This window comes from Lichenostomus cassidix, chromosome 1 (genome assembly GCF_008360975.1).
Source record: "Lichenostomus cassidix isolate B80296 chromosome 1, HeHo_3.0, whole genome shotgun sequence".
Classification (NCBI taxonomy): Eukaryota; Metazoa; Chordata; class Aves; order Passeriformes; family Meliphagidae; genus Lichenostomus; species Lichenostomus cassidix.
Window position 1 is genome coordinate 40,148,875 of NC_139479.1, and position 15,562 is coordinate 40,164,436.

General features: G+C 40.8%; 1 protein-coding gene across 1 annotated transcript in view; it reads right to left on the minus strand.

The window, feature by feature from the left end:
- HS6ST3 (heparan sulfate 6-O-sulfotransferase 3) overlaps positions 1 to 15,336 on the minus strand; it is a 281,384-nt gene extending 266,048 nt beyond the window's left edge. The window contains exon 1 of the mRNA XM_085057450.1: positions 14,680 to 15,336. Within this exon, the coding sequence (XP_084913576.1) occupies positions 14,680 to 15,212 (533 nt within the window). The 5' untranslated portion in view covers positions 15,213 to 15,336. The remainder of the gene's footprint in view (positions 1 to 14,679) is intronic.
- Between the last annotated feature and the right edge of the window lie 226 nt (positions 15,337 to 15,562).

Genomic DNA, 15,562 nt, shown 5'->3' on the forward strand with positions numbered 1-15,562 from the left:
AAGATGAATGGTTGTAGTACACTTCGGATAAAAATGGTAACCACATTTAACTTCCCTTGCAGACATGTTTTTTGACTCCTTTCCAGATCCTGCAATATTATTCAGGCATGATTTTCTATTGCAAAAGCCACATGGACCTCCCACCATGCTGTATTAGGCAACTGCTAATTCTGCTTCCTGTGATAGTTTTTCCTAGTTTTCTTCCTGCAGATGCTAAGCTTGTTGTTAAGAAGTAGGAGTCTTTAAAAATTACTTTCAAATTGTTCAAACACCAAGTTTTAAGCAGGAGGTCACATCTACATTTACTAGTTTGGTTGCTTAATTCCTGAGCTTCTTTCAATACCATCTAGTTCTGGAAACTGGCACCTTTAAATACCATCTGGTTTATGTCTTTTTTTTTCATCCTTCCCTTTTTTTTTTAAAGCTTGTTCCATAATTGCTTCTACCAACACTTCAGTTTGAAGATAGCTCCTTTGATACATCCTCCATAATGAAAGGTTCCAGTTCAGAACTTCTTCAAAGCTCAAAAATGAACTTGGACACAAGAGGTAAGACAACAACTTCTTTTTTTGATAAAGCTTTATTTCCAGAGGAGAGAAGGAGAGGTCATCTATTAGCCCTGTGCATTCTCCAGCAGGCTTCTTGTTCACAGTGTGTTTCAAAAAGATTAATTTTATACCTCCTATAAATTGGTCCTCAAACATCTTTCTTAGCTGAATGTATGCCTTCTTACCTTATACTGCCAGAATTTATGAACCTTTGTATTTTGCTCTTGCAGACAAAACTCTTAAAAATGGTGAAAACTGCTTTGTGTAACCACCTCTTACCCCACTGTTTAGCTATGCCACGCAGGTTTCTTTTTGGACTTACTATCTTTGATGGGTGCATTTCCTCCAACACTCCCATATTGCATCTTCAAGTAGCTCCCATGCCACTTACAAGGATTTTGATTTTATAAATTGTCTTTAATATGCTTTTTAAGTCTTTTTCTCTAAAAAACAAAACTCCCAAAGCGGGGATTTTCAGAGACAGAGGTAGATGATCCTCCAAAAGATGTAAATACATTTTACAGAGAAACAGAAATACTTTGGACCAGATCCTGCACACAATGGTCAGAAGCACATACAAAACTGCTTCTCCCTCTTCTGGTTTGCAGACTAACTGCTCCATGAAATACTCACTAACTGTGTCTACCAATTTAGTCTCCACATCAATCACTGCTGCAGCCACTGCCATGCAGGCATCAGGCTAACCAAGGAGCAATACAACTAGGAGGCTAGAAGAGAATGAAAGGGCTCCAAATAGAAAGAAGGGGAAGAGAACAACCCCATAATAAAGTCAGCTAGTGTGCATTTATATACCACATTGCTCATGGGGCTTCAGGACTTGGAATTACATGTTTATGATTTTTCATGAGCTGCTGTTTCTCTTAATTTCTAACCCGTGATAATAGAGAAAAGAAATCAGAATTCAGATACAAGATGTGAAATCAAGAAGTGAAGGCAAACAAATCTCTATTAAAAGAAAGCATAAGCCAACTGCTTAAAATTAGCTCTAAAAAATTTGAAACTAAAATTTGACTGCTGAGATTGAACAAGCCACTGCAGAGCCAACACACCTGCTGAAAATTGGCTTGATAGAGCTGTGTGCATTCCTGTGTCTTGTTGCAAACAGATGTTCTATTTGGATTTTCTTGCATATTGCTTCTCTCATAAAATCCCTTTTTTCCTCTGTTTAACCCAGGGGTATCTCTCCCTCTACTCATACCTAAGTTTTTCTCTTTACTTCATACATTTCTAGTCCCATCAAACCACCACCTGTACTCCACAGGTTACAGAAGCATTAACACCTTCCTGCCCTCTGTGGCAGAGGGACAAAGCCAGGGCCCATCTGCCTCCCTTCACCTGCTGGAAAGGACTCTCCTGCTCCCTGCCTCAGGATGAAACTGGTGGTTCACACTGCAGAGCTACATTTCACTATTGCCTTCGGACAGTTAATGGCAAGACACGGTATTTTTCTGCCAAAACTAATCTTAAACACCTTCTTCTCCAAGTCACTGTAAAAGACTGAAGCATGTGCTATTGAGACAACTTGCAATTGTTTAACACTTTATCCTAGGACAAAGTGAACACAAATCAAAGGGAAGCAATTATAAAAGACCTCTGAACAGCAGCTTAAGGGAAAAGACAGAAACACAGAGTTAGACAAAAATGCATCTTTTCTGTCCCCAGTCTTTTCAGGTAGGGGGAAAAGAACAGTTATTTTTCTTTATCTGTTTCTGTGTCCTGCTAGGAACAGGGAGAACAATAAAACAAAGAATTTAGGATAGATTAAACTAGTCAATTCTGGTAGCTCTTGCAAAGCCAAACAGCTAAAAGCCCCTTTGAACTTCAGCAGGGCAGATGAGCTCAAGAGCCAATTCAAGCCTGCAGCTTGCCAAACATGCTGAGCAGAGAGGAGCACTACTCCAACCAGCTCATTCTGTATGCAAAGCCAGCAGGTACAGTGCAGAGGGGATGTGAGTCACACAAGAAAAACATAAAACAAAGGCAAAAGAGCTGCAAGATAGAAAGGACAGCAGTGTGGGAGAGCGGGCACATCAGGCTGCCAAGGAGGTAAATCAGAAGTGTAGAATGTCACCTGAGTAACACAAGAAATAGTAGGTTTCTTTACAGAAAAAAAGATAAAAATAAAAAAAGTGGTTGTGAAAAAGAAACCTTTCATTTTCTACATATCTTTTTAAGCTCTTTTGTTATCTATATATATTGTACAAAGTGAAATTCCTCTAGGCATATAGTAATAAATTTACCTCCTGAAAGGATACACAACTTGCAATTTGGCTTAAAATATCAATGCAACTCCAATGACCTTCTTACTATGAAGATTTCCCAATTCACTCTTTTTTTCTATTCTTTTTGGCTTTATGTTTAATATTTTCATTGAAACTACCTGATAATGGTCTGGAATACAAGTAGCAGAGCATGAAACAAGAATGATAAATTTCTAGCATCCCCACTGCTCTCCTAATCAAAGCCACAGTTTTGTGTGGCCACATTTAAGCTTCCCAGTCAACCTGCTAGTCAGATGCAGTCCATCAGTTTTCCTATTACTCTATTGCAAGGCCCAGCAGCCATTTAGATGGCTGCTATGGACCCATATCACAGTAGGATTCCTTATCCCATTGTCAGGTATCTGGCAATTTAATCAAAATGAAAAGAGGTATGCCTGATAAAAAATAATCTGCACAAGTCAGAGGCAGCGCTGAAAAACTCAGCATATATTTACGTGGTCCTGGAGAGCAAAACAAACACTTTGCTGAAGAAGGAGGCATGTTAGAGAGGGCCTGGGTTGTGTAGGAAAAGTAATTTCAGTTACTTCTTTCATTTAGGCAGCTAAATTCTCTATTTGGAGGAAATCATTTCAGTGGGTGTTTTCAGGCTTTAAAAGCTTGACAAAAAGGTATGACCACTTTAACACAGTTGAGCTGAAGCTTGTGACACAAGTCTGTCTTGGAAACAGGGACTTTAAACCTTCACTTCATGGAGACAAAATGTTAAGCAGTAAACAAAATAAAGATGCACTCACAAAGTAATTATTTGAGATCACATCTTCTAAATTTTTTCTACTTAGCACTTTAAAGCTTTTATAATCCATTTAAAAAAAATGTAAAATTCCTTGCCTGTATATTTGCTGCTTTTTTTCCTGGATTCTGTATTTGCCTACAGAAGCTTTGAAATGTGCACATTAAAATCATACATATATTGAAAGTTCAATCCAATAACTCAATTTTGGAATAGGAAAAAAGGCAAAATAGTTACATTTTTTCATTGCAAACTCTGGGAAGTTCTCATGTTAATACATGACAAAGTTTTACACGATGATCTAACTGTGAACAGTTTAATAACATTAGCACTGTAGATGAAATTTTGAGCTCTGAAGAACACCATCTGCAACATGAATATGGAAGCTACAAAAATGTTAGCTTTCTGGATAAAAATAATTTGAATAAAAATGGTTGACTCAACATTCCCTGAGATAAAAAAAATTATAAAAAGACAAATATGTGACTGCTTCTTATTTATTGAATTGCTACTCAAGTTCTATTTTACCTAATAAGCTTAATTGAATAGGAAAAGGTGTACCCTCCCTGGCACAGGAGAAACATACCATCCCATTCTTACAAGAAAAAAACATATTTTTGTAATGTGTGCTCATGGCCAACTTTACACTGGATGTCACAGATGTATCACAGCCCATTTAAAAAGTTATTGCTGTAATAAGCTGTTTCTTTTGACAAACTAATGTGATATTCACAGTGAAAAAATAACATTGCATATATCCTTCATTTATTTAATAATTATAGCTTCTGAGCCTGTTCCAGGAATTCTCAAACTGAGGAACAATGAGCAGTTTAAAGACTTACTTCAACACCTTGTGATGTTGCAGCATCTTCTCCATTGTAATCTTTCTTCCCAATTTTCATAAATAAAAACCAAACCAAGCACACTTAGCTTCAAGCACGAGTCAAGTAGCTACAGGCTGGTGAGTCTCATCTCCATCCCTGGAAAGGTGATTGAGCACACTTCCCTGGAGCAGGGGATGTTGGCACTGACATCAGTAAGGATTTTGCCATGGTCTCTCCACTGTGTTATTTGAGACATGCTGGTGAGACATGGGTACTATACAAACTCCAGCTGGTGGCTGATAACTTGTGTCACTCAAGAACTGGCAGTGATGCTAATGCTGTTTAAAGCTCTCTATTAATGATGTGGATGGTGGGACAGAGTGTGGTCTCAGCAGGTTCAGGGATAACCCCACACTGGAGAAAGACATCAACTCTCCAGAGAGCAGCGCTTCTATTTCAAGCAACTTCAAGAGGCAAGAGAATTGTGTTGATAAAGATCAACCATGGCAGGTGTTTTACTGTGAGGGTGGTGGGACAGAGAAGCTGTGGACACCCCATCTCTGAAAGTGCTGAAGGCCTGGCTGGATGGGGCTTTGAACAACTTGTTCTAGTGAAAAGTGACCCTGCCCATGGCAGGCAGATTGGAGCTAGATGATCTCTAGTATCCCTTCCAACCCAAACCACAGGACCATACTTTTACTTAGAACCATTCCATAATTCTAAGTAAAAGAAAAATCTTGCTCCTGAGGTGAAGTAAGAACACACAAAACAGGCTGGGCAAGGAGTGGCTAGGACACAGCTCTGCAGAAACAGATCTGGGGCTCCTGGTGGACATTGTTGAATAACAGCCTTTGGAAGTGAAGCAGGCTAACCAAGTTGAGCTCCGTGGGCAGGAGCTACTAAGCAGGCTGTGGGAAGGGACTTCCCCTCACTCCACCATTCAGCACTGTTAAGACAGCATCTGGATTGATGTGTCTGATTTTGAACTCACCCATAGAAGGCAGACCTTGGTACAGTAAGACCTATCAGCAGAGGGCCACCAAGATGATCAAGGGGCTGGGACACACGACACATGAGGAGTTGCTGAGTGAGGCCTGTTCAGTCTGGGGACAAGGCAGCAATCAGGCAGACCTCATTACTCTATTCAATTTTCATGTGGGAGTAAATAGAAAAGTCATAACCTGACTGTCTTTAGATGCAGACAGCAATAAGACAGGAAGAAACAAACACAATTTGGAAAATGGAACATTTCTGCTAGCTGAGAAGAAAAGCTCTTTTCCCATGAGGGTGGCCAAACACTGGAAGAAGTTACTCAGAGACCCTGGGGCACCACCATCCCTGGAGTTACTCAAAATTTCCACACACAGCCTAGAGCAACCTGCTCTACTTAGACTGACTTTTAAGCAGGGGTTTGAGCTAAATGACTGCCAGAGGTCTCTTCCTATGTGATTCTGTAATAAACCCAAATGACTTGTAGTAGAAAACAACATAAAATATTTCATTAAGTTCCTCTTCTCATCTGAACCTTGTTAAGTCAGCAACAGGAATTATATAGCTTTAGCCTGATAAAAGCATTTCTGGAATGAAAACAATGGTTTTGCAGTTATAGAAGTTATTCATCACTCACACTGGAAACTTCTTGGAAAATAATGGTCCTACTACTATCACTAAAAATTTAAGTCTAGTTAAAGGATGAAAACAACACCTGAAAACTCTGCTATTAGGGATTTACACTGTTAGAGCTGCAGATGCTAATTTATTATTTGGCTGTCTTATTACAACACTTATCTAACTTGAGAAAACCTATACCAGAAAAATAAAATACCCATGCAGAACAGGAGCTCAAACTAGCTAGTACTAGAATCTTTTCATTACCTCTGTATCCTTCTCTTCCAGCAAGTATAAAAGGAACATATGGGGAGTTTCAAACACTAAACCATTTGTATTTGGACAAAAATTAACTTTCAAATTGCATAATTTAATCCTTCCTTCCCCTCGCAAGACTGCAGAATTATTTCTGCTCCCTCTCTTCTGCTCTCTTCCAAACTTCACTCTCACTTGAGGCTCACAGCTTATTCCTACACTGCTCCTCCTCTTTCTCCTCTTCCTTGGAGGAGTTCCTCAAGCAAATACCAGCAGTTGCTATTCCACCTACCCCCACATTCTCAGACAGAGCCTGTGCGAAAAGATACATGGAATTAAAGTAAAAAAATTGCAAGTAGACACTTTCAAGTGTGAAAATACACAAACACTGATGTACAAATGTAAATGCTACTTAAACAAAAGCCAGCTCACAAAACAAATGGAAATCTGGAAATCAGCAAGTTCTTTACATTGATATTATTAGAGTTTAGATGAGAATTTTTTTTAAATGGTGATTTATATTAGTGCTTTGTGAAGCTCTTTATTTCACTCACCTCACTTTCAAGTTAATTTATTTGCAGAAAGTAACTGGTCTCAGATGTCAACGCCTCCACATGCATCCTGAAGGGAGCATTTCTTTCCTGTATCAAAGAGCACCATGTGGCCAGACTTCATCAAGTTACTTCACAAAATGGGAAGTACACTCTCAAGCCAATTATGAATATCATGGTTTGTTCCATCCTTTGGAAACTGAAGTTGCACATGCTCACTGCGTTCCTCATACCAAAATTATTACTCATATGGCAGCCAAATATGCACAACTATGCCAGTATGTTTGGCATCTCTATCAGTTTGTAAACACTCAGAACCACAGCCCACCCTGCACAACCCTGTCACTTTCACAACTGACAGGTAACTGTATTAACGAAACACTTCTAACGTGTCTGAAAACCACATTTATACCAACCATTTTCTAACAGATTACCAATTACTAAAGAAAAAAATGGGAGTTAAGACATTAAGTTTAACACTCTTTTTTTTCTAAAATGACTTTAAGCTGTGCTCTACACTCCAGATTTTTGTAAAAGTATACATTAAGACCACCTAAGTGCAAATTTCATAGCAGAACCAAAGTCCTCAGACCCTGACAATAATAGGTCCTATCCTCACAAGAACCCATTTCGTACTTTTTCAGTCAATACATATTGAGATCTCAAGCTCTGATCATGTAACAGACCATAAGTACTTCAAGAGTTATTGCTTTTGCTACTCTAGCATTTTCTCTGAAAGAAGATTCATGCCATCTTGAACAAAATGCCAAAATACTTCTGTTAAGTTTTTCCTCTTAAAATAGTAGTTGTTTCAGGCCGAATAATTGTAACCTAGCGGCTGTTCAAATTAGACTCTTAATTCATGCAATTAGCCTCCTACACAGCATTTAAAACCTTGCTCAGCAATAACAGAACTTTTAAGGAACTTTAAGTTACCTTCTGAGGCAACTGGGAACATTAAGACATCCAATGTAGCGTTAGAAATTTGCGTTATAAATACTTCCAGAGAACAGGCAGCAAGTTGAATGCAGTACTAAAAATATTATAGAATACAGGCTTTCCCTTGCTCTCATTGGGTCTCATTCTGCACAAACAGCAGCAGAGTCTTTACATTATGTATAAGCTCAATTCATTGCCATGGCTTCACCGAACTCTGGGAGGAGATGCTTTACTCTTGCTGACTTAGAAGTTAAGACATTGGAAACTGTCAGCACACCTGAAGGGAGAAATCATTCAGTTCCACCAGATCTTTATACTTTCCATGCAGCTTGTCTGTGATTGCTAAAGCTGAGCTGGCAGAGACTTTTTTCTTCTCCACACAGAGTTCTCAAAAAAAACCATGAAAAAAAAAAAGCCCTCCACAAGCAAGTTTACAATTTTATTCCTACTTTTGCCACTGGCTGGGTCTACAGATCTAATCTCTACCAGTGTAATGGCATTACACAGAAACTTTTCTCACTCACAGAGTAACTTTTCCCATTCTGCCTCAAATCGATACGTATCCAAACACTATGTAAAAACTTAAGCAATATCCTACTCAAGAGGATGGGAAACTATTCTAAATTAGGCAGCTGGTTAATAGAAATTAAAAAGCATCATAAAATGAGAAAGTTAAAAGAGCTGCTATGTCTTGTAACAGCGTACAGCCCTAGGGGATGCTCCTGACACTTCCACTCTTTTCTTCTCCCACAGGACTTCTCTGCCTGGCTTCTGCACAAAAAAGAGAATAGCTCCTGCATTTTACCGAAAATCTTACTAGACAGCCTATTTTCCAGACAGAAATACCAGAAAAAGCCAAATTTGCTTGGGTAAATCATTAAATTCTCTTCCAGAAAACCAGAACTACAGTTCAGATGATCATTTCCATAACATGCACCTTCACAGCACAAAACTTACTCAGTTCCACAGTTATCCATAAATTACAATGGTGGGTGAATAAGAACTATCTGTTCCCATTTGAATAGTGCTGACAACTCTTTTATCACTGCTGGCAATTAACAGTAAACATAAGTTCTAGACATTTTTTGTAGGCAACCTGCTGAGACTTATAGCAGTAGCTTCAAAAGTCTGAAGACAAGACTTATCTTTGGGTGAAAAGTTTTTCTGGGTCGTGACAATCTTGATGCTGAAAAGTTCTGGTACATCAATCATTTGTCTGCTATTCTGACAGGGGAAACCTCACAGGTGACACATAGAGTGTGAAAAGTAGTTAAGGATAGCCGCTAGTTGTTGCCACAAGCTCTAGACAAGTTGTCTTTAAAAATACAGAAGAAAAAATTAGCAGACAGCATTACTATCTCAATAAACTTTGACCAAATCAGTCTAATTTCCCTCTCAAATACAGTAATTGACTTAAAATAGGAATATTAGAAAGGAAATACTTTAAAAAAGAAAAGTATGATTTTAGACAGCATCTCAAATTAGTCTCATAAGCCAGAAAAAACAGTATTAAAAAAAAAAAAAAAGTGGTGGGGCAGAACTCCCTGGAAAGCAATTCTGAGAGATATCAAACAAAAGATTTATCACAAAGGGTTTTCATTCTATTCAATGTTTGCATCAACAACACAGATGCTGAACACAAAACCCATTTACTAAATGTGCCAATGATGAAAAGCTAAGAAGGACTAAAAACTTAAATCAATTTTGCAAATGAAAGAAATTGACAGAAGAGGAATTTAATCCTGTGGGGCTGAGCACAAAACTCCTATAAAAAGACAACGGAAAATATAAGTCTTTAAGAATATGAATATCTGAATTCCAAGCTGACAGTCAATGTCAGGCAACTGCAAAATGGTAAATACCAGTGAAGTGTACAACCACAAGCACAACTTTCAGAATAAGCCAAGTAATCTTTTCTGGTCCATTTTGTACTACACTTAGAAACCAAATACTGTACTCGCACTGAAACATCACTTTTCAAGAAAACAACTGACACAAACCCAAAGAGTAGGGCATTTTTTGTGCTCCTCCAATAAAGACAGAATGAACTGGATTTGATTACTGTTTAAGCAGGGAAGGTTGAAAGAGGGCTTTCTAAAAACCGAAGTACCAAGTAGGCCACTGCAGAGAAAATGGGATCGATTTGTTCTCAGGTTCTCAAAAGACAGAAGGTGCAATGGGATTAAAATTGAAGTTAACAAGATTCACACTAAGCACTTGGGAAAGACAACACCACTTTTCAATTTTAAGAACAATGAAACCCTTGAGCAGATTACACTGGAGACAGTTAAGGAAGTAAAAAAACCACAGTCAGCAGCAGGACCACAGGAAATTGTTTAGTCCTTGTTGTTCCTTACATTTATTAAAAAAACTATAAAGAATTTGTAGGCTCCAACACCCATTTCAGTAGAAGATACTAAGGTACAGTAGAGAATTTGTGCATTTTTTACAGTTTGAACATTTGTGACCTTTTATTCTCTTCTCCCCACCATCTTCAGCACAGTCTTATTTTTCAATTAACACTCTTACATTTTTGTGATGAGCAGTTACCACGGCTGCAAAGATCAGAGTCTGTCTTCTGTTATTGCTAGAGCTTAAAAAACATGCAATAGTCAAATAAAGGACTGCGTAAGAAAAAGAAATTCTACTAATATTTTCTATTCAATTCCTCCCATTCCATCACTCATGGGTTTACTACTGATTTACACTTCCATAGAAAAATGTAGCACACAGTAAGTTAAATAGGACAAGGAAATAGAGAGTATAATGGAAGCAAATTAATGAAAATCAATAGTGTCGAAGACTAAACTGCATTGACAACAAAGCTTATCGGGTTTACGCAACTCGAGTGATTTCACTGTTTTATATCAGAAAATTAGACAGGCACTTTCAACACAGTGTTCTTCCAAGTGTGTAGTTTAAAAGATTGCCTTGCTAGTTTAATCACAGTTCAAATAAATAATAATGAATAATTATTAATTATATTGCAGGCACATCAGCAAGGGATAAAATGTGCCTTGATCAGGACTCCTCAGGTTCTCTCAACTCCTCCCACATAGGGCAGAAAAGCAAAGCAAGCCCTACCTCATGCACCAAGGATTACCTGGTAACCCAACAGAGCCAGACAATCAGTTTGGACAACGTCTCTGCAACATTAGGTGTGGAACTCTTCTCATCTAGTTTTAGACACCAAATCCCAATCAACAATTCTAGTCTTCCCTTTTTATCAGTGAATGGAAGAACTGGCCCTCCAGAAGACAGATCAGCAGGTCTCAGACATGCCTGAAACTCTCCAAAGGGCTGACTGTGTCATTCTGTTTCTCTGCACTGTCTACAGAGGCAGCCTAATGTCACTCAGACTTGACACCAACTCTTCCCTGGTATCCCCGGTTAGACATCTTACAACATTTCCTTCCTATTCTTTCCTCAAGCAGTGTTGGCTAAGATTCCACAATCTCAGCTTCTTGGCACCTCTGAAGGAAAGCCAAGTTCTGGTGAGCTGAACACAAGCATCACCAACTCCAAGGGCTTCCAGAGAGGGCAATACAAACACATAGGAGACAGTTCCTTTAACGGTTTTTTTACAAAATTTAGAAGAAAAATTAAGAAGGCACTATCCAGATAGCAACTTGTATAAAAGTGAAAGCTACACGTTAGTATGAAAAACTAATAGCTTGGCTCTGTAAACACTTAAACAGGTATTTTAGCAGAAAATCTCACATCCTGAAAATGAAAACATATGCAAATGTTTGAAGAAATAAAGTCTACAGTTTTTGCCTTGGTTTGGTTGTTTTTTGAAGTAATTCCACTCAAAAGACTTACTTTGCTTTTTAACAAAAGAGACAGTTCTACAACTTTACGACAGCACCCAATATTTTAATAACAAACAACTTTTCATACTGAAGTACCTAAGCTGGGACAAGGCACACCACACCATTAACTCACACAGAGGTAAAAGTCCGTGCTGGCTACTTGGGCTTAAAGAAGTTCAGATTTCTGAAGCACAGCATTAATTTCTGCCCCATGTTCCTTCTTGAGTCCTGAGACTTCAAAACTCCAACATTAGAAAAAGGAAAAACTAGCACAAATTCTCTTCAAAACCGTAACGTGATTTAAACACACTATACATGAGAGGTTCACAGATGTTCTAGGACCTTTAGTACCATGATCCACTCCCTCCTCTCCCTACCAGCCAGCCCCTTCCCCCATGAATTCTAATTATAGTTTCTTCATGAAATCTTCTGAAGACCTGTGTTAAAAGGTAGGACTTAATCTAATTATTACAGGCCCTCTAAGATACAAATTTTCAGAATGTGGAGATATGCAATGTAAGGCCTTTATTTCCTTCATGTAGTAAAAGATAGACTACATACACAGGGATCTGAAAGAACAGATAATATTAACACCTGCTATGTGGAGAAACAAACAAAAAAAAATCCGAAATGCAGTTAACATCTTCATTGCATCATGTATATGGCACAGGAGATCAAACACCTTGGTACCGAATTCATAAGACATTTTGTCCTGCTGGCCACAAAATCCATTGTCAGATATTTAACCAATTTAGCCTAATTTTCTGACACCATAGCTGGAAGGCAGAAGAAAGAAGCTGAGCTATTCACGGAAGTCTAGTGCTTCAAATACATTCAGAAGCTTTAAGGAAGACTTAAAACTTTTCAGTACACTTTATGTTATACTCATAGGCTAGTTTCTTGCCTATTTTAGGCATAAAGTCTTCTCAATTCTCCATTCAGACGTTAAAAAAAGACTTAGATGCATGTGTCTAATAGTACAGCAAAGTAGTTTGGGCTTGATTCCAATTTCACCAGGAGCAAAGACATTCACAGCAGTGATAATCCATACTTCAGGGTTATTTGATTCCTTTCACAGCTCCTTGAGAAGCGGAAGTGAAGCTACATGATTATAATGACAAAACAAAGGGAAAAATGTAAAGGTGTCTCCTAACACAGGATATAATACAAGAATGAACAAATATTAAAATGATGCAAAAAATAATTATTCACAGCACTTTCTTAATTTATATAAAGACAAATCAAAAAATGCAATGTTACACTAGCCAAATCATTCACTAATTAAACAAAAAAGCAGAAAACAAAAAAATTCAGAAAACAGTGTTCGCCTACAACGACACGTCTTTCTTCAGTCAAAGAAATTACTAACTATCCACGGAATAACCACTATGACTGGCTGTGTAGTTCAACTCGAAGTTTTAAATTTACCCAATACAATAATGTTTTTATGCAGTACTGAAGCCGCTGCTCTAATTTTATTGCCCATTTGTAATCTTTGATATTGAATTTAGCACTCAGTTGTTTACATACTGTTATTCTTCATGAGAGAGAAAAAATGGACTTCACTTGCAGATTTCCTATTTTCAGACAATTTTACAAGTATTACTCTTCCTCCTACCCTCCCTTTTACATTACAAGTTTCTTGAATATTACTTAAAGCTCTACAGCTACCGCCAAGTTATTCTGTCCTTGAAGACATTCACAGCATTTCTTTTCCATCAGCAAATACATACACTTTATGTTGAGCTAGATTTTTTTCATAAAATGTATGCATTACCTTAACAGTATTCTGCAAGCACAGTCCAAGTCCACAACCATCCACAATTTAAATTCAAATTAACCTGACTGAAGTCTTTCCAAATGCAACTAGGTTTGCTGGATGGGAGGCCCTTTGATGTTCACATCAAATAACCTTCAAATTGTTCAACAACAACAATAACCAACTCTATTGTCTTGATGAATAAACCATGTGAAAATGTGCCCATGAATGTCATGGACTAGACGTGTTTTTAAGTGACAAGATACAAACCACAATGTCCAAGTGATTCTACTGAAAATTTAAAGTTTGTGGACTCATGAAATCGAGATGGATACTAAAATGAAAGAATGTAAAGTATCTGCCAAAGTATATAACTTTTAAAAAATATATTCTTCCTATATTTTCCTTAATATTTTACAGATGTTGAAGTTACACTTATTACAGTGCAGAGGTTTAAGAGTGAATTCAGCTCATAACTCCTTAATACACATGTTCAAAATCTATCAAACAAATAAAGATAGGCTCTAATGCTAGCCTGAATAATCTTATAAATCAGAACAAAGCCCAAAACTTATTGAATCACCTAGAGGTATCTCTTATCAAGAGAGATCACCCATCTGACAGTTCTTCCATGTTTAGAACAGACAAGACCTTTCACAAGACCCAACAAAACCACAATATAACATGCAGAGAGGCAGCATGCACACAAAATTCCTTTTTCCACTCTCATCAGATCATCAAAGGGACATTTACAGTGCGATTTTTGCCAGCACTGGGGTCCCTGCACAGAGCCTGGCACGCAGTCTCCCGACTTTCAGCTTACACACAGAGAGCGATCAGCGCAGCACGGGAAGCACAGAACCCGCCCGTCTGCCAGCAAGAAACACGGGTGAAACAGAGTTTAAGGGCTTCTGGATACTTCGAACTCCACTAGTTACAACATTCAGCAGCTGCAACGATCCATCAGATTCTGCAGAGGCAGGAAGAGTGTAGTGATTTGTCAAAAACAAGTTTCGAAAGGACACAGAGATAGGAGAAACTTGCGGCAACAAGAGCGGAGTTCCGCTCAGCTCTAACCTGCTCCAAAGGCAGCTGCATGCGCGCTGCCTGGAATCAGCACAAATCTGAGACAAAGCGAAAGCATCACAGGTAACACACCGAAAGGGCAAGAGCCCAAAGTAGTACCTCCCCTGGAACACAAGCCTTGCCCCGCAGCTCGTTTGTTAAAGAGGACGGCAGCGGACAATTCCCGCCCAGGTGCTGGGGAGCGGGAGCCGCTGCCGGGGCGCCTTCCCCCGGCGCTGGGCAAGGCGGGATGTGATTTCGAGCATCTGGAAAGCAGGCACTGACCTGAGGGTGCGGTTGCCGGCGCAGCCGCGGCGCTCCATGGCGGCGGGCACGCAGCTGGTGAGCTCGGTCCAGTCGGCGTGCAGCCCGCAGCTCCAGCCGGTGGAGAAGCGGGAGAAGAGCCAGGTGTCCTTGTCGCCGCCCGGGCGGTGGCAGGCGCACTTCTTCTGCCCGGCCCGGCAGTAGCAGGGCTGCTCCAGGTGGATGTTGCGCACCAGGTGCCGTCCGAAGGTGGTGCCGCCCGTCTTCTGGATGTGCAGGAAGACGATCACGTCGCGGCCCCGCATGTCGAACCGCACCCGCCGGCACAGCTCCCCCCGGGCGAACGGGAACTTGGCCGCCAGCCGCGGCATCGCCGCCACCTCCTCCTCCTCCTCCCGCTCCTCCGGGCCCCCCCCGCGGCGGGCGGCGGAGGCCGGCGGGCGGCGGGGGCAGGCGGCGCCGGGGCAGGCGGGCGACACGTACTGGTAGACGATGAGCAGGAAGAGCAGCGCCAGCAGCGGCGGCAGAAGCCACCTGTTGAAGCGCTCGTCCATGGCGGTGCGCGGGGGCAGCGCGGCGCGGGCTCAGGCGCTGCCGGCCGCTGCCAGGGCGGCCGCCCCGCTCGGATCCCGCAGCCGAGGGGCGCCCGGCTCCCTCCCCGACGGCATGGTCCTGCCGGGCGGGCGGCCGCGGCTCGCTCCGCTCAGCCCAGCGCGCCGCGCCGCGCCCCGCCCGAGGCGGCCATCCGCCCCGCTCCCCGCGGCTGGGGCGCCGAGCGCCGTGCCCGGAGCGCGCTGCCCGGCGGCGGCCGCACAGCTCCGCTCCCGATCCCGCTCCGCCGCAACTCCAGCCCAAACACAGCGCCCGGCTCCCGGCGGGGCGCGCCCCGCCCCGCCCGCCGGCC